Source organism: Salmo trutta, chromosome 32 (genome assembly GCF_901001165.1).
Source record: "Salmo trutta chromosome 32, fSalTru1.1, whole genome shotgun sequence".
Classification (NCBI taxonomy): domain Eukaryota; kingdom Metazoa; phylum Chordata; class Actinopteri; order Salmoniformes; family Salmonidae; genus Salmo; species Salmo trutta.
Genome location: NC_042988.1, coordinates 12,159,418 through 12,178,919, shown reverse-complemented (window position 1 = coordinate 12,178,919; position 19,502 = coordinate 12,159,418). Strand labels below are relative to the sequence as shown.

Below are 19,502 nucleotides of genomic sequence, written 5' to 3'. Positions count from 1 at the left end.
ATGCAGATGCTTTTGAAGCTGAGAAAAATGAGTTGGTGCGTGAGAAGAGACTGCCTTTCGGAAACGGCAGTTAAAGATCAGTACACTGAATTTAGACTAGCAAACGCCAAACACCTATTTAGACCTAATCACCATCTCTTCAAAGTTACTAAATATAGTCCAGTTTGTAACATTCTCTATGAAATTGGATGTTAAATTATGTGTAATTGAATGTAGTGAGATTTGAAATTATTGAGGTATATCCATTTTAAAGTGGTTAAAATTCATTAAAATGTTGAGGGACCAAAATAATATTACTGGATCAAAATACCAACAACTCTCAAAATGGATAAGTAGATGCAAAAATGTGGGTTACGTCAGCATGTGGGAGAAGCCAGAGCTCAGGGATGATAGACACGTTTCCCACTAGTAATTACCAGTAGAAGAGGTGTTCTAGATGATTTTTCCCAGTCGTATGTGGTAAATACCGTCTATGAATGAAGGTTATGAACGCAGCATAACGGCAGAGGAGGTGTGGTATATGGCCAATATACCACGGCTAAGGGATGTTCTTAAGCACGATGCAATGCGGAGTGCCTGGATACAGCCCTTAGCTGTCGTACATTGGCCATATACCACAAACCTTGAGGTGTCTTATTTGTATTTTTTTACCCCCTTTTTTAACAGCCGCTCATTTAACCCGGAAGCCAGTCGCACCAGAAACACCGTTCAACTGACGACCGAAGTCAGCCTGCAGGCGCTCGGCCTGCCACAAGGAGTCGCTAGAGCGAGATGAGCCAAGTAAAAATGTGTAACCTTTATTTAACTACAGTAGCCAGTTAAGAACAAATTCTTATTTACAATAACGGTCTACACCGGCCAAACCCGCACGACACTGAGCCAATTGTGCACCTCCCTATGGGACTCCCAATCACGGCCGGTTGTGATACAGCCTGGATTCAAAACAGGGTGTCTGTAGTGACGCCTATAGCACTGTGCCCAGTGATGGTTCTAGCTTGTATGGCTCCCTGGGCGAACCCCCACTTCAGCCCCCCCCCCCCCCCCAAACCCATCTGCACTAACTGTAATTTGTATTCACCCCAAAATACTCAATATATAACAAAAGATACAAAATATCAGCATAATATAGATGTATTTTAAGTTAGACTACAGCATTGGAAATTCCCCTTACTGAGCTCAGGGCCTAGTCAATACAATCACAGAAAACCTTCATGATTCACCGTGGTGGTGTGCAGACTGGTTTTATATTATTCTTAACGATTTCGCACAAACCAGAAAAAAATGCAACAATATGTCTGTGAAACTATATATTTACAGTATTATGAATGAATTGTGGTTTATTTGGTAGCATTTCGTAGTGTGACTGATTTTACTAATTGCATTAGTACTGTACAAAGTTAGAGGTGTGCTATTTGATAGATTCCCCCGCTTCCCATACCTCCGGCTTCCAGTGGGGAGACCTGAGGTCAACCTACCCCCGCCCCCCTCCCCATCTCGTACTTCTGTGTGGGAGACCTTCCCTGGCAGTAGTCTGCCCATGTCGCCTATACCTAAATCCGCCACTGGCTGCGCCACTCCGGAGCCTCCCCGGCCAAACCCTCCCTTAACCCGGACGACGCTAGGACAATTGTGCGCCACCCTATGGGACTCCCGGTCACGGCCGGGATGCCTTATTTCTATTATAAACTGGTTACCAACATAATAACTTTAAACAAGTAATTTTGCGTCCAGAACTACTCCAGAGCTGACTGTAGTAGGCTAGTAGAGGCTCCTAAATCAGGGTGATGTGTTCTGTCTGGGAATCCTTGGGATTGGGAATAATAGTTTCGTATGATCAAGGAATTAATACTCTTGCAACAAATGCTACATCCCTACCTTTCTCTCAAATCTGATTGTAGTAAGATATGCAACCCTCTGCTGTAAGAATACAGTTGTTGCATCGCAGTGTGTTGAAAACATGATGAACAGTGGGGATCTGTTGATTGCTAAAAAAAATATATATATAATACATGTTTGACCTAACCTAGGCTGCGTTCTGTATGTGTTTACGTTCTGGAATGTTCAATTGAACGGAAACGGTGCTGTACTGAACGACACGTTGAAAAACGGGTAGGGGTTGGTTTATGGGTTGGGAACGCTGTCAGCATGGCCACTGGCCTTTAAAGGCGTCACTCGTTACTTCAAGCCACACCCACCAAAAACGTACCTCAAAGTCTGTTCAAGAACATTTTGGGGAATCGTGTCGTTCAGTACAAACCGTTCCGCAACGTATCAAACGTTCATGCGAACTGAATGCACCTCAGGCATTGTGAGATCTGACATGTCTGCAACCAGTCAGCCTGGAACACGGCCATTCACTGCAAACACTGACACCTGAATTAAGCAATTAATTCGGCACAGGTGCAACCTGGGTCAATTAACCTCAGTGCACTCTCAGAGGCTACAAGAGTAGTTGGCGCGGGGGGCAATTTCCTCTTGATTGACAGTGTGCAACCGAATAGACGACTGTTTTCAGGAGACAATGAACGGGGTAGCCCACAAACAGGACTCGGGTCCTCGACAACAGCTTTTCAACTGCAACCATGCTGATTGTGGGGCGACGTTCAAACGGGAGTGGCGTTTGAAAGAGCACGAGACCGTGCACAAGGAAGCGGTAAATATGATATGGGGACATGGCTGATATTTGAATTCAACTATGGTTCATGTGGCTGTAACCTTATCCCCGGGTTAATAGATTTCGTGTGAAAAAAAATGTGCAAAAGTGCTTAGGCTTCTGCCATAAATGTGGCGAAATAGTTCGAATGCAAAGTTTACTTCTGAAGTTTTATCCTTTTATGATTAGTCAAAGATTACGATTGCGTAAACTCATGTATAACCCTACTGGTTCTTGTTTTTCAGCAACCTTTCCAATGCAACGGGGCTGATTGTGGCCGTCGTTTCTCACGGAAATCTCACCTGAGACGCCACGCACTTGGCCACACCGGGGTGAAACAATTCAGGTAGGTTAATCATTTCAGTTTACATTTAATTTCATACCCATGGGTTAGGCTGTAGTTTGAAAAACTAAACTCACACCAGTATATTTTTCACCCAACAGATGTACCTTTGTGAGTTGCACAAATGCTTTCTTCAACGCGGCCAAGTTGAAGAGACACGTCCATTATGCCCACGGAGAAAAGGACAAGTACTTTAAGGTTATAGTCCACTAGATGTCGCCGAATAACCACGTTACTATTTGGAGATTGCCCATTTTCAGCATCTCTGGTCCTTTTTAAACGGACCCCCTTGGCCCTGGCATGTGTACTTTATGAAATGGATTCTTGCAATTAATTTGTAGGAAACATTTCCCTTTATTTACCGTGTAAATGTGCTGAATTATTTTTACTTGCTGAATTGTCCCCATGTGCAGTGCAATTTTCCAAATTGCTTATTGACATTCAAGAAACGGAGGGTGTATAAATTACATTTGAAGGAGCATGGAATATCTTCTAATTTCAAGTAAGTCAATCTTTTAATGGTCCTGTAGGCCTTGCATCCTTTGAATACTGCAAAAGGCCTAAGCTGATGTACAAGCTGATGCATACTCCCTCATTTAAAATGCAAGTGAATGCATGTCTCAGTAGATTAGTGGTTAAATTATTCTGTCCCTGGTTTTCTCCTCAGATGTTCAAAGAGAGGATGTGGAGTCACGTTTGACTCAAATGTCGCTCGCAAAGCCCATGAGAAGAAACATGCAGGTTTGTCCCTTTGCAAGTTTGTCAGTCTTCTATTGCTGTACGGTCTTGCATAAATCAAAGAAATCGAGTAGTCATTTTGTATCACTAGGGATAGTAGCAGTGTTATGTCTAACTTAACACTGCCCATACATCTCTCCCACTCTGCAGGGTACCGCTGCCCACAGCCTGAATGCAATCATTTTGAGCAAACCTGGGGGAAAATGCACAAGCACATGGCTAAACACCCAGGTAAGCACCCAACCCCCTTAATTGGAGCTGTTACTGAAGGACTGAAAATAATGAATTACTGTACCAGTCAGGCCAACCTGCCTTTCCTCTCACTGAACTATTTTTGGATGTATTTGTTTTCACATTTATATTTGTTTTTTTCCTCTGTCTTCTACCACTTCGGTAAATGTCCTGCCTTGTACCCTGCTAGTTGTAGTGACAGTGTTTGACAAACGGGTTATGATGCGATGCGTTAGCTGATTAGTATTTAAGGGGAAGCTTATTTTATTGGTAACCTTTAGTGTCAAACATTCATACCGTTTACTCTGCCACCAGCTGCCTGCTCATGCCATCTGTTTTGGCTAATGGACAACTTGTTGGGCAGAAATCCAGTAGTGACATTTGCCTCTCTCCTGTCCCTGCAGCCACATTCACCTGTAAGCTGTGCCAGAAGGTGTTTAAGCATGTGGACTCTCTGCGTCGACACAAGCGAACCCACGCCCTGCAGAAGCCTGTCCTGCTGTGCCCCAGCAGTGGCTGCAAGGCCTACTTCTCCACTACCTTCAACCTGCAGCACCACATCCGCAAGGCCCACCTGCAGCTCCTCAAGTATCATTGCTGCTTCCCCGACTGCCCCAGAACCTTTGCCATGCGGGTATGTACTGTAGCCCTTGTGGGCATGTGTTCAGTCGACGTGAGACGGGTGATCTAGGATCTAATAGGTGAAACTGATCCTCTATCAACACTCCTGAGACTTTGACTCTTTTGGAGTAAAAGCCCAAGGATTACAATTCCTGTGCTCCCCTGGTTAAGGGTCCTGTCTTTCTGCCCAGGTAAGTGTTTATGCAGTTAAATGATACAAAGGGCAACTTTCCAGAGGGTGTTATTGAGTCATTCAAGGCCCTAGGTATAGTGAAACTGTTTGCCGTTTCTGTTGTCCTAGGCATATTACAGGTGTAGCCTACAGTGCTTTCAATTTCCTTCTGTGTTTGTTTAGACCAGGGATGGGCAACTCAGGTCTGGGGGGGGGGGGCTGCGCTGCACTGATTGTGGTCCCACTTTTGCCTGAGCTAACACCCCAGACACCAATCAACTAATCACGAGCTTCAGTTTAGAATGCAATTAGTTAATCAGCTGTTTGCTAGGATGGGGAGGAAGTGACAAATCTCTGGTCCCCGACGACTGGAGTTGCCCATCCCTGATTTTAGGCAGTCTAGTTTGCCGTTATCTATTTAACACACTTGTAGCATACTGCTCTAAGCTGCCTTTTCAGCCTGCTCTTTCTGACGTCCATTTGTCAGCCGTCTTTTAACTAAGAACACACATCCATAACTGTCTAGTCTTCTACACGGTGGTGACGATGTGCAGTTGGGTTTCAATCACTGCATGCAAAGCAGCCTCATGAATTTCTTCGAAGTCACTGAATGTCTTGTAAAGTAACTACTAGTGGCTTCCTTCCCATTGCCTCCCCATGGACAGAATTGAATTTGAATCCCAAGGTAAGACTTTCTCCATGTAGTGGATGGAGATGTTTGCCATTGTGGCTCTGGTACAGTATAAATGTTTAGAATAGATTGATGTTCATACTTTGCTGCTGTCATAATGTTTGTATGCCATTGTTGTCGTGACATCTGTTCAATCTCACAGGAGAGCCTAAGCAGACACCTGGCTCACCATGACCCAGATGCCAACCCTGCGAAGGTAAGCATGGTTTTAGTCCATCTATCCCCTGTGGGTAAGATGTGGGCTTGAGCCAACAGTGGGTCTACTGTGGTGTGGCTCTGGCCAGGTGACCATTGATCTGTATGTGGCCCTGAACGGTCTTTGAACCATTTGAAAGCAGCATCCCTTAGATGTCTGGAAGAATCTATAGAGCTTTGGGCATAGTGGGGCTCTAGGGAGGGGTGTTTACTCACACAATGTCGCTCTTGTCTGAATTTGTCCAGCTCTGAAGTCCCTAGAGGAACTGAAGTGGTAATACAGGCTTCCTGTCTACTGGGCAGTAAAAGTTAATGACCTTTCTGAACAGTTGTAGTGGTGAATTGTTCCACTAGACATTTTATACCTCCAAAATCAATTTCTCTGTCACATGTTTTTCTCTGTAGCAGAAGCGCAAGCGGTCCAAGAAGGCCTGGCAGAAGCGTCTGGAAGGCCACCAGCTGTCCCTGGTGGAGGATGACCTGCGGCGCCTCTTTGCCTTGCGCATGAGGGTGTCACGACGGGCCAAGGTGGAGGTTAACCTCTCAGGCCTCTTCAACGAGCGCAAGATCCCCCACTTTGTCGACTCGGAGGTCAACCTGCGTGACCTCTTCAGCATCAAGCCCTCTCACTCCTCCTGCCCTGCAGAGCAAGTCCCTGTGGAGGTCACCCACCCAGAGGTCACTGATCAAGGGTTAAAGGTCAAATCAAAGGTTAACTTGTAGCCTGAAAGTGTTATAGTACCATGTTGAAGTAAATGCTTGTAAAGTACCATTGCTCTTTTAGTTGATCCAAACTGAGGTTTTGAATGATTTAAAATATTTTATTTTATAGTACATATAAAGCGATTGGTCTTATTGTTTTCCTGTATAAAAGCGCTTGAGTTTTGTTTGTCCTTTGCATGATCAAAGCTAACCCAATAAAAAAATAATTTGCGGCAAAGTAATTGTCTAAATGTTTAGGTCTGGGGAAGATGGCACTGTGCCACCTCGTTTCTCTCCAACTAAATCAGTAATAACATCTCGGTGGTCAATTACCCTGCATCAGTCCTACGGTAAACCACGAGTTGGGTCGTGTGTCTGAGGGAGGTCATGACTGGTTTAATGACGCCAAAGAATGCAACCTGAACCAGTCAAGCAAAGTTTTGGATCAGAAAGCGTTTTGTGTGATGTCAGTTTACTAGTGCCATAACACGTGTGCAGGTTGACTTGCATTGAAGTTCACTTTTCCTTCCAACACCAATTAAATATGAACCATAAAATCTGACCTATGAGTAACGAGTCCCCCACCATTGAATCTTCAAAGCACAGTGATCTTCTCGGGCACCAGGTCCAATTCACTAGGTAACTCTTTAATCCAAACCCCGGGTAGAGGGGGAGAGCTGAACTACGCCAGTATAAAATTGTCAGCTTTACAATTGTGCCTATTGAAAGACTGCAGAATAATTGAACTGCTAAGTCTGACCAGTGACAGATTGTATCAGACATTTCTTCCGTCAATCTCTTCCTGTCTGCCACTTAAACTGAATTGCTGTGTAAAATGGCTAGCTTTCTGGTGTTCGTTCCATCAGAACCCCATATCACTTCAGCTGACTGGTAATGGCTTGTCTCTGCTCAATTGCTTCCTACAGAGCGCCCTCCCTGTCATGATTAAAGCACAGTACGTTTCCACCTGAACTTGTCCAATAAAGCTAAACTGAACAAAAATATATACGCAAAGGTTTTACTGGGTTAGTTCATATGGAAATCAGTCAATTTAATTAACTTCATTGGGTTATTGTCTATGCATTTCCCAGAACCCCACTGCCACAAACTGAACTTTACCTTATTTCTATCGTGGAATCTAACTCTTCAGCTTCACCTCAACAGTTTGAATCACTTTTTACCCTGTCAACTGAGCAGTTGTAGAAAATGGAGTGTAGAAGACCAACTTGTAATCGTACACAGGTAATGTGTACATTTACTTTTTACTCATTTAGCAGACACTCTTATCCAGAGCAACTTACAGTAGTGAATGCATACATTTCATACATTTTTTTTTCTCAGTACTGGTCCCCTGTGGGAATCGAACCCACAACCCTGGCATTGTAAACACCATGCTTTACCAACTGAGCCACACGGGACCTATACAAAATGAATGGGTTGTACACAGATCCTCTTTTACACACTGGCGTACCATCATATTCCGAGTTGTCCAAGTCCTGTGTTGTGGCTGTAATATGCCTGGGTCCAGTTGGACATTTCAAAGCCTTTGCTAAGCCCCCATCCAGCCTGCCGTTGGAGCTCTATCATAGTCATTACTTTTGTGTTTTTCTGCTGCTGTTGTGGTGCTCATTCTCCAGGACTCCTCCTGCCGCCTCAGGCCATGTCAGCTCGTAATCCTTCACATTAACCTGGCCTATATGTCTGCTCCTCTGCTGGCTAACGACCCACACCATGGAGAGGGAACACATATGCGCTCTCTCTCCACTGTGTTTATGTGGTGGTAATGTACAAGCGTTTCTAATTACTTTGCTTTTGGTGCTTTGTGTGAAATGTGTTTTTACAACAGATTAGTCCATTAGAGAAAGTCTTTGTTGCCCTGGTGTCCAAAGCGTAATTGAAAGAAATGATTCACCAGTGTTCAGGGTGATACAGGGTTAATTATAAATTGTCTGTGTTTGAGGGCTTTGAAAACAATGTGTTGCTTTGATTTGTGATTTATTTTAATGGGACATCAGGGGGTCTCTAAGAATTTACAGTTGAAATTCAGCAGACTAGCTGTTTGGAAGATGGGCCCTGGCTGACTCCATGGTAATAAAACGTTTCAAATTCAGCACATTTGCAGAGACCACTTTTCTATGCTCTTCATTTCTCGAGATTCATAAACATTTAATTTCCCAGAACAGTTATTCCAATTAAAATCTTTTTACATAGAATGCTGAATATATTTGAGCAATAAGGCCCGGGGGGTGTGGTATGATATATGGCCAAAATACCACGTCTAAGGGCTGTTCATAGGCACGGCACGACGCAACGCAGAGCCATGGTATATTGGCCATACAGTGAGGGGAAAAAAGTATTTGATCCCCTGCTGATTTTGTACATTTGCCCACTGACAAAGAAATGATCAGTCTATCATTTTAATGGTAGGTTCATTTGAACAGTGAGAGACAGAATAACAACAAAAAAATCCAGAAAAACGCATGTCAAAAATGTTAGAAATTGATTTGCATGGATTTCTCGCATGGAATAGCCTTCATTTCTCAGAACAAGAATAGACTGACAAGTTTCAGAAGGAAGTTCTTTGTTTCTGGCCATTTTGAGCATGTAATAGAACCCACAAATGCTGTGCATTTAGTCTAAAGAAGGCCAGTTTTATTGCTTATTTAATCAGTACAACAGTTTTCAGCTGTGCTAACATAATTTTCTAATGATCAATTAGCCTTTTAAAATGATAAACTTGGATTAGCTAACACAACATGCCATTGGAACACAGGAGTGATGGTTGCTGATAATGGCCCTCTATACTCCTATGTAGATATTCTATAAAAAAATCAGCCGTTTCCAGCTACAATAGTCATTTACAACATTAACAATGTCTACACTGTATTTCTGATAAATTTGATGTTATTTTAATGGACATTTCTAAGTGACCACAAACTTTTGAATGGTAGTGTCAGTATATATACTGAACAAGAATATAAACTCATGTAAAGTGTTGGTCCCATGTTTCATGAGCTGAAATATATTTTCCATATGCACCAAAATATTATTTCTCTAAATGTTTTTACACAAATTTGTTTACGTCCCTGTTAGTGAGCATTTCTCCTTTGCAAAGATAATCTATCCACTGGACAGGTGTGGCATATCAAGAAGCTGATTAAACAGCATGATCATTACACAGGTGCACCTTGCGCTGGGGACAGTAAAAGCCCACTCTAAAATGTGCAGTTTTGACACACAACACAATGCCACAGATGTCTCAAGTTTTGAGGGAGCATTCAATTGGCATGCTGACTACAGGAATGTCCATTTGAGCTGTTGCCAGAGAATTGAATGTTCATTTCTCTACCATAAACCTCCTCCAATGTCATTTTGGAGAATTTGACAGTGTATCCAACAGGCCTCAACCACAGACTACCTGTAACTACGCCAGCCCAGGACCTCGACATCCGGCTTCTTCACCTGCGGGATCGTCGGAGACCAGCCACCCAGACAGCTGATGAAAATGTGGGTTTGCACAACCTAATCATTTTTTCACAAACTGTCAGAAACCGTCTCAGGGAAGCTCATCTGCGTACTCATCGTCCTCACCAGGGTCTTGACCCGACTACAGATCAGCGTCGTAACCAACTTCAGTGGGAAAATGTTCACCTTTAATGGCCTCTGGCACAAAGGAATGAATCACTGTTTAAACCATACCAGGCAGATGGCAGACGGCGTGTATGACGTCGTGTGGGCGAGCGGTTTGCTGATGTCAACGTTGTGAACAGAGTGCCCCATGGTGGCGGTGAGGTTATGGTATGGGCAGGCATAAGCTACGGCCCATGAACATAATTGTATTTTATCAATGGCAATTAGAATGCACAGAGCTATCGTAACAAGTTCCTGAGGCCCATTGTCGTGTCATTCATCCGCCACCATCACCTCTTGTTTCAGCATTATAATGCATGGCCCCATGTCGCAAGGATCTGTACACAATTCCTGGAAGCTGACATTTTCCCAGTTCTTCCATGGCCTGCATACTCACCCATTGAGCATGTTTGGGATGCTCTAGATTGACATGTACGACAGCGTGTTCCAATTCCCGCCAATATCCAGCAACTTTGCACAGCCATTGAAGAGGAGTGGGACAACATTCCACAGGCCACAATCAACAGCTGCATGAGGCAAATGGTCACACCAGATACTGACTGATTTTCTGATCCACACCCCTACATTTTTTTAAAGGTATCTGTGACCAACAGATGTATATCAGTATTTCCAGTCATGTGAATCCATAGATTAGGGCCTAATGCATTTATTTCAATTGACTGATTTCTTAATATGAACTCTAACTCAGTAAAATCTTTAAAATTGTTGCTGTTGCGTGTATATTTTTGGTCAGTATATTTTAAACAGTAAGCTTTTCTCTGTTGCCCCAGGCAGTGGCACATGCTGTTTCCACTAGTGTCATCATATTGGCACAGCAGCCTCATCTCCCACGAGAATTAGAATTGTTTCAAGCACAGGACACGGCTGGCTGGTTTGACCTGCACGTTTGGGTTTGTAGCGCTGACAAGAGCAACAGCGCAGATCAGAATCACACACGCTGTTAGTTGCAGCCAGCCTTTCTCCCATCAGGCCAGGCTAAAATGCCACACTAATTATTCCAGCCAGTCATGACCTTTGAAATAACATGCTGGACTTCACTACTTCCCTATTTACCTCACACAGTGCAGTGGAGGCACAGAGATCTATAATCTGCTCTGGATCCATCTCAGCAGGGAAGAATAGGATGGTGGGATCAAATTCATTATCGATTTTTTGATTGTCTCCCTGCCAATTGCAGTTTTGCCGATATATGGATTGAAATGAATTGAATTGAATAGCTAAGTGGTGGAGTGGTGATTGGAGCAATTTGTCATGGTGACCTCACACATGGGAATGCATAAGCAGTGCTGTTTCTGTATGAGATGTAGAGAGAGATACAGACAGACGCAGTAGATGGAAGGAGCTGAATCCTGACTTGTGGTCAGCTCAATACACTAAATGAATTGCTGCTGGCTTGTCATCATGGTTCCATCCCTCACTCACACTAGCTTCTTTGTAGAGATGTCCAGCAGGTAGGAGAGCTGTCGTTGCACTAGATGAGTAGATAGCTTGGCTTACAGAATGGCTGAGTGACTGGGCTGAAATAGTAGTCGGTTTAATGTCGTGGTTGGATGTAAGGATCCCTGAGTGAATAGATTCTACATTGACTAATTGGTGAATTGATTGATTGGGTAATCTGGTACCACTAGGACTGACCTGAGAGTTGTAACAGAGGTGAGGAGGAGAGAGTGGGTCGCCTATAGTCAAATCCTCTTTGCTCAACTACAGCAACAGGTCATTTACATTATGTAACAAGACTCTACTGAACCAGCTGTTCACTGTAGTAGTGGAGCAGCACCATGACATGATGTGAAGGTTTGAATAACTTTGTCCCACATCCTTCTGTCTCAGTTGGAGGTTGATTAAGGAGAAATAGGACAATCAGAGGAGGGTAATGGCTACGGTAGAGCCGAGCATTCGTCTGGAGAACCCTGTGAAACGGACAAGGACTTAAAGTGAAGTAGGTTAGCCGTCAGTCCTCCTCACCCTTATATAGCCCTACTACCGCCAGAATAGATGACCCACAACTGTGAGAGACCTCTTCTCCCCCTCCCTTTCTCCCTCCATCCCTGGCCCAGTTTGAGAATATAACAGCTGTAGCTGACGTGAGTAATAACATGGCTTCCTAACTAGAACCCAGCTTTAGTACTATTTAGACCGATTACCAACAACAACAACAAAATGTATCCTACTTAGTTCCCCCTGCATTACGATGTTGTCGTTTTCTGGTCCGATATACAATAATGGAAACATCGATAGCCTGGGGATGAAGATGCATTCCTGGAAATGTACAGTATAGATTTATATTATTATTTATTTATATTATTACTTCACACACGCCACACACATGCCTACACACACACACACACACACACACACACACACACACACACACACACACACACACACACACACACACACACACACACACACACACACACACACACACAGTTTGTTTGCTGTTGCATTTGTGCTGTTGCCAGTGTCTTCTGTCTGTGTTGTCCATTTTGTCTTACAATGTGTTTTTTATAAAAAAAATTTTTTATCCCAGCCCCCATCCCCGCAGGAGGCCTTTTGCCTCTTGCCATGCTGTCATTGTAAATAACAATTTGTTCTTAATTAACTTGCCTGGTTAACCCTTGTGTTGTCTTAAGGATAAAAAATGACCCGCCACTATGTTTAACAGAGAAGAAAAACCCTTAAATGATATTTTTTCAACTTGAAATTTTCTTAGAGTGACCCCAACATTAGAAAAAGTGAAACTTCGCCTTTGTTCATATTACCATGAAAGCTGTACACCACCAGGGTACAAAGATTGTCTTAGGGTCATTTTTGACCCGGCAGTTATAAAATAATTTACACACAAAAACAAACACACACACACACACACACACAATGAGAAATTCAGATTATGATGTTCAACAATGTATGAAGCAACTGCAGATTGCTCCTTTAAATAAAGTGGTGAATTTTCAGGAATTGCTTTTAACGATCCATATGTTCAATCCATATGTTTAAGAGGGCAAAGTTCATACTTCTGTCACATGCCATGATGCTCAGTTAGGAAGTTAGGAAGCCAAACTGTTCAGAATAATCCCTCATATCAACAAGCTATAAAAGACAGTGATGCAAACCAATGGAGAGGCAGAGTAGCAGACGCTTCATGTTGGCATTCAGAGTCAATATAAACCCTATTTCCTTCCTGTTTGTGAAATTGGCTTCGATGATTGGATATCTAGGCAGGGGGGCTGGGTTCCTAGGAAACAGGAGCCAGCATCACAGCAGGGGTCAGGACACTGAAAGCCACCAAAAAGGGGGCAGAGGTGCAGAGTGATGGTTTACTGGGGAACAGCCAATCACTTCCCTTGGAGGGGTAAATAGTGAATTTGAAAAAACATCATGTCCCAATAGAATATTGTCGATGAAGTTGTTTTTGTCTTGTCTGTGCTCACTCACTTCCATTTACCTACGTCACTTTTCTGTTTTGGTGCGTTTGTTTTTCTGTGGTTGTCTAGTGGCTCTGGATCCTGGATGGTGCTCACATTGTTCAGCTGTATTCCTGTTATAACAAACAAACTCCTCTCTCTCTCTCTCTCTCTCTCTCTCTCTCTCTCTCTCTCTTGGATATTTACAATATAAAATTAGAATCAAAATTGTCAACGGGACAACAGTAACAACAATAACCAAGGGTCAGAATAACCATACATTCAACAATAAGCATACAGTAGAGTACATGTGCAGGTTGATTGGTCTGTCAGACACTGTCCCTCAACTTATGGCAGGCAGCAATGTAGTACGCTGCCAACACACAGCTCTCTGCGTCCTCCCCCAACAGGACGGGGAGCCTATCCTCATCAGAGAGGTCTTTGAAACCTATTTTTGACATTTTGTCAGGAAGTGCAGCTCCGTCTCAGGTTCTGCTGTGGTGCAGCGGTTGCACAGCCTTTCCTCTACAGGGAGCCAGGTTTTCCTGTGTCTACCCTTCTCAATGGCAAAGCTGTGCTCACTGAGCCTGTACTTTGTCAAGGTTTTTCTAAGGTTTTGATCAGTAACCATGGTCAAATATTTAGCCGTGGTGTACTGTCGATTTAGGGCCAGATAGCACTGCATTTTGCTTTGTGTTTGTGCTTGTGTTTCCCAATAAGCAATGTAGTTTTGTTTTGACTGTGTTGTAATTTGGTTTATTCTGATTGATTGGATGTTCTGGTCCTGAGGCTTCAGTGTGTTAGTAGAACAGGTTTGTGAACTCAGCCCCAGGACCAGCTGGATGAGGGAACTCTTTTCTTTGCTCAGCTCTTGGCATTGCAGGGTTGGTAATGACATGAGAGGGGGTCACTGTATTTTAGATCGTTTCCAAAACTTAATTGCTCTTTTTTGAGTTTTTATTATTAGTGGATATTGGCCTAATTCTCCCCTGCATGCATTGTTTGTAGTTTTCCTCTGGACACTGTTAGGGTTTAACCAACTATTTGTTAGCATAACCTATATAAAATAACAGAGAAGCTATGCCACAATATTAAGTATATAAACTATAGATAATTGAATACTGCTATATGTTAGAGAAAGTGGGTCATGTGATGGTGGGTCACGTGGACAGAATGATGATGCTTTAAAACAGGGTTTCGCAAGAGCTTTTTGCTGAACAACAGCAATAACAAGATAATGGGTACAATGTAGGGGTTTTAGAGAACTGTGCATTGTGTAACAAGGTGTAGGCAGCTGACTTAGTGATAGGAGGTTGTGAAACCCATCACAAGGGGAGCATGTGAGGAACAGGTAGAGTGGAGAAACAACAGTATAAGTAAATCACTGGAAATTGAGTGGTTGCTGACTCTTGAGTACACACTAAGAAGATAAGATCAAACGCCAGGCAACATGTGATGCGTCACGAGGTTGGGACCAACCTGCACGGCAACGATAGGCTGGAGTAAGTCTAAACCACACTCAGTCTCTACTCTGACAGGCCCAGCAAGGAGTGGGAACTACGTCTGTCAAGAAGTATTTAAAGAAGAACTTGTGATGACATTTCAGTTCTCTGTCTGCCCTGCGTGGTGTTTCAGTGAGCCCGTATATACGAACAACATACTTACCACTCAAGTGTTTGCATTAATTAAAGTACAAAGAAATCAGAAGTTACTCTGTGCTGACTATTTTGTTCCGACACCAGATTCGAATTGACGCGACCCAACAACATGTAGGAAAATCTTACAGAACTCTGCATGCAGGGTTTAAATGGGGTGCTTGTCCCATTTGGTGAAATCTTGTTTTGCAAGTGGACCCCACACCTCGCTGCCATAAAGTGCAATTGGTTCAATGACATATTCAATTAGTTTTAGCCAAATTTGAATAGATATTTCAATTTGAATTTGCTTTTTAATGGCGTAGAATGCCCTGCGTGCTTTCTCTCTCAGTTCATTCACTGCCTCATTAAGGTGTCCAGTTAAGCTTATTTTTAAACCTCTCTCTCTCTCACACACTCTGTCTCTCTCTCTCTCTGTCTACACTATCTTTCTCTCTGTGTCTTCCTCTCCCCATCTCCTCATTTACTTCCACCAAGGTCATGGCAAGGACAGTGACTTGTCAATCTCTCTTCTTCCCTCTCCTTCTCTCACATCATTTCACATCTTACACTACACTGTCACAGCCTTGTCTCTGCACCTCTCTCTCTCCTTGCTTATGTTGCCAATATTTCTCTACTTGCACTTTTGCTTTCTTTGTTTGTGTCTCCTCTTCCATTCCTCCTGTGCCAGTGTTTGTCTTCACAGTTCCCCCTCAGTCTGCATCCAGTTTACTCATTCTCCTTCCTGCCCCCAACTTTTCATCCCCCTCTCATTGAAGTACTGTCAAATGCTTCATGAATATATGAAAAGGGCACCATACATCTCAGTTCCTCTCTCTCTCTCTCTCCTCTCTCTCTCTCTCTCTCCTCTCTCTCTCTCTCTCTCTCTCTCTCTCCTCTCTCTCTCCTCTCTCTCTCTCTCTCTCTCTCTCTCTCTCTCTCTCTCTCTCTCTCTCTCTCTCTCCTCTCCTCTCTCTCTCTCTCTCTCTCTCTCTCTCTCTCTCTCTCTCTCTCTCTCTCTCTCTCTCTCTCTCTCTCTCTCTCTCTCTCTCTCTCTCTCTCTTCTCTCTCTCTCTCGGCATGGGAAACATATGTTGACATTGCCAAAGCAAGTGAAATAGATAATAAACAAAAGTGAAATAGTGCTATCTGGTAGTGCTATCTGCTGGGCTGTCTGTGGTAGTGCTATCTGCTGGGCTGTCTGTGGTAGTGTTATCTGCTGGGGTGTCTGTGGTAGTGCTATCTGCTGGGCTGTCTGTGGTAGTGTTATCTGCTGGGGTGTCTGTGGTAGTGCTATCTGCTGGGGTGTCTGTGGTAGTGCTATCTGCTGGGGTGTCTGTGGTAGTGCTATCTGCTGGGGTGTCTGTGGTAATGTTATCTGCTGGGGTGTCTGTGGTCGTGCTATCTGCTGGGGTGTCTGTGGTAGTGCTATCTGCTGGGGTGTCTGTGGTAATGTTATCTGCTGGGGTGTCTGTGGTAGTGCTATCTGCTGGGGTGTCTGTGGTAGTGCTATCTGCTGGGGTGTCTGTGGTAGTGTTATCTGCTGGGCTGTCTGTGGTAGTGTTATCTGCTGGGGTGTCTGTGGTAGTGCTATCTGCTGGGGTGTCTGTGGTAATGCTATCTGCTGGGGTGTCTGTGGTAGTGCTATCTGCTGGGGTGTCTGTGGTAGTGTTATCTGCTGGGCTGTCTGTGGTAGTGTTATCTGCTGGGGTGTCTGTGGTAGTGCTATCTGCTGGGGTGTCTGTGGTAATGCTATCTGCTGGGGTGTCTGTGGTAGTGCTATCTGCTGGGGTGTCTGTGGTAGTGTTATCTGGGGTGTCTGTGGTAGTGTTATCTGCTGGGGTGTCTGTGGTAGTGCTATCTGCTGGGGTGTCTGTGGTAGTGCTATCTGCTGGGGTGTCTGTGGTAGTGTTATCTGCTGGGGTGTCTGTGGTAGTGCTATCTGCTGGGGTGTCTGTGGTAGTGTTATCTGCTGGGGTGTCTGTGGTAGTGCTATCTGCTGGGGTGTCTGTGGTAGTGTTATCTGCTGGGGTGTCTGTGGTAGTGCTATCTGCTGGGGTGTCTGTGGTAGTGCTATCTGCTGGGTGTCTGTGATAGTGCTATCTGCTGGGGTGTCTGTGGTAGTGTTATCTGCTGGGGTGTCTGTGGTAGTGCTATCTGCTGGGGTGTCTGTGGTAGTGCTATCTGCTGGGTGTCTGTGATAGTGCTATCTGCTGGGGTGTCTGTGTCTCACCAAGGTGAGAGAAAGGAGAGGAGACAGCTATACAGGAGGCAGGTAAACTGGATCTGGAAATAACATTGTGAGAAATGTAGTGAGGATGAGAAAAATGGCAGGTAGCAAACAAGCTCACATTACAGCCTGCATGTCCTCCTCCGAGAAATGATTGCTGTATTTATTTTTGCAGTTGCATTAAATCTCTCTGGTATTCTGTCACTATGTCAGTGAGGTGGTCAGGAGAAAGAAAACATTTGGAGAGGAGAGAGACAAATGTTTGTTGAGGTGTATCATTAATCTGAAACGAGGTGAGGAGGAGAGAGCGATGGAGATGGATAGAAATGGTCTTTGTAAACAGAAGAAAAGAAGAGTGAAAGTAATGGATAGAAGGAGAGGGTGAGAGGCAGAGAGGTTGTCTGGAGTATTTGAAGAGTAGACTGATAAATTAGGACAGAGAGGGACTTTGTGAGAAAAAGGTAATTGACAGCGAGACAGAAAAAGGGCTTGATGTGTATAGTTCACAGATTTCAAAGTGTTTTTGACACCCTGGGTTGACTCCTCCTGTCAAATGTTGAAATTGCCCCAAACGTAAAATTGAGAAGGTTAAGGTTTGGGATAGGGTTAAAACATAAAGTTTAAGATCTCCTCTGGGCCCCAAATTGATTCGGAAGAGCAGGAGGAGGCGAGTTTGATAAGGACTTTTTAACATGTTTTTCATGTCTTAAAATGTTTTACTTTTGTTAAATCATTTATACACATTTTAAATGGCTTTTACAGAATTGGATGTTTTACATAAAAAAGTACTCTTATTTATGGTTGTTTTATTGGTTTTAACAACATATACTTTTTAACAAACTTATTTGTAATATTCAAATGCTGTTTTATTCTTTTATGCTGTTTTTATGTGTATAACATTATGTGCAAAAATATATGACCTGTTTTAAAGGAAATGAAACAATAAAACTTTTTAAAAAATACAAAAATGTAAAAACTAATTCCAAATGGTTAAGGTAAGGGTTAATGTTTGGGTTAGGGTTAAAACAAACATTTTTAAAACAAGTGTCCACCACTGGGATTAAACACACAACCATCTGATCCAGAGTGATAGGATCACACCCTCCGCCACCGCTATCCACAACTGCCATAGCAATAACCCAAGCCTACCTAATGGTAATAGTGCTCACTGTTGCCCCTAGTGGCCGGGTTTAAAAGGCATTTCCTGACGACCTCAGGACATGGATAGACGTCCAATTTCGAAGTCACTCTTGAGCAATCTGCATGGTACGCTACAGCCCCACGAGGAGGCTGAGGCTGAAGTTCATGTTTCATTAATACAGCGCAGCATGCAGGGAGAGAGGAGGCCGGGTCACCTCAGTTAAATTAGAGGAAATGTGTTGAACAAATTCTATGCAGGGTAATAATGACAGACCTGAGACCTCCAACAACTAACCCTGCCCCAGGACACCACCACTACTGATCCTGAACCAGTCTGTATCAGACCTCCAACAACTAACCCTGCCCCTGGACACCCCCACTACTGATCCTGAACCAGTCTGTATCAGACCTTCAACAACTAACCCTGCCCCTGGACACCACCACTACTGATCCTGGACCAGTCTGTATCAGACCTACAACACCTAACACGGTCCCTGGACACCACCACTACTGATCCTGGACCAGTCTGTATCAGACCTACAACACCTAACCCGGTCCCTGGACACCACCACTACTGACCCTGGACCAGTCTGTATCAGACCTACAACACCTAACCCGGTCCCTGGACACCACCACTACTGATCCTGGACCAGTCTGTATCAGACCTACAACACCTAACACGGTCCCTGGACACCACCACTACTGATCCTGGACCAGTCTGTATCAGACCTACAACACCTAACACGGTCCCTGGACACCACCACTACTGATCCTGGACCAGTCTGTATCAGACCTACAACACCTAACCCGGTCCCTGGACACCACCACTACTGATCCTGGACCAGTCTGTATCAGACCTACAACACCTTACACGGTCCCTGGACACCACCACTACTGATCCTGGACCAGTCTGTATCAGACCTACAACACCTTACACGGTCCCTGGACACCAGCACTACTGATCCTGGACCAGTCTGTATCAGACCTACAACACCTAACACTGTCCCTGGACACCAGCACTACTAATCCTGGTCCAGGGACAAACCTCAACGAACTAGGGTTAGGGTTAAGGGCTTAGGGTTATGGCTATGGTTAGG

At 44.0% G+C, this 19,502-nt stretch overlaps 1 protein-coding gene across 2 annotated transcripts; it reads left to right on the top strand.

Moving 5' to 3' along the window:
• Window positions 1-2,391: 2,391 nt before the first annotated feature.
• On the top strand, window positions 2,392-6,584 carry LOC115171093 (P43 5S RNA-binding protein). 2 transcript variants are annotated; one of them, XM_029727598.1, is made up of 9 exons: window positions 2,392-2,653; window positions 2,899-2,999; window positions 3,098-3,194; window positions 3,410-3,498; window positions 3,664-3,737; window positions 3,885-3,965; window positions 4,370-4,599; window positions 5,592-5,645; window positions 6,053-6,584. In XM_029727598.1, exons 1-9 carry the CDS (start codon window positions 2,522-2,524, stop codon window positions 6,365-6,367), a joined length of 1,173 nt encoding a protein of 390 aa, XP_029583458.1. In that variant the 5' UTR covers window positions 2,392-2,521; the 3' UTR covers window positions 6,368-6,584. The 2 variants fall into 2 exon arrangements, with proteins under 2 accessions (XP_029583458.1, XP_029583457.1); XM_029727597.1 differs by having other exon boundaries at window positions 2,395-2,653; window positions 6,050-6,584.
• The last annotated feature ends 12,918 nt before the right edge of the window (window positions 6,585-19,502 follow it).

Bases quoted from the DNA above. Each gene is read 5' to 3' on its own strand.
- LOC115171093 (XM_029727597.1), top strand. From the start codon at position 2,522: ATGAACGGGGTAGCCCACAAACAGGACTCGGGTCCTCGACAACAGCTT. The intron at 4,600-5,591 runs GTATGTACTGTA...TCAATCTCACAG, and splicing joins CCAGAACCTTTGCCATGCGG to GAGAGCCTAAGCAGACACCT. The intron at 5,646-6,049 runs GTAAGCATGGTT...TTTTCTCTGTAG, and splicing joins CAGATGCCAACCCTGCGAAG to CAGAAGCGCAAGCGGTCCAA.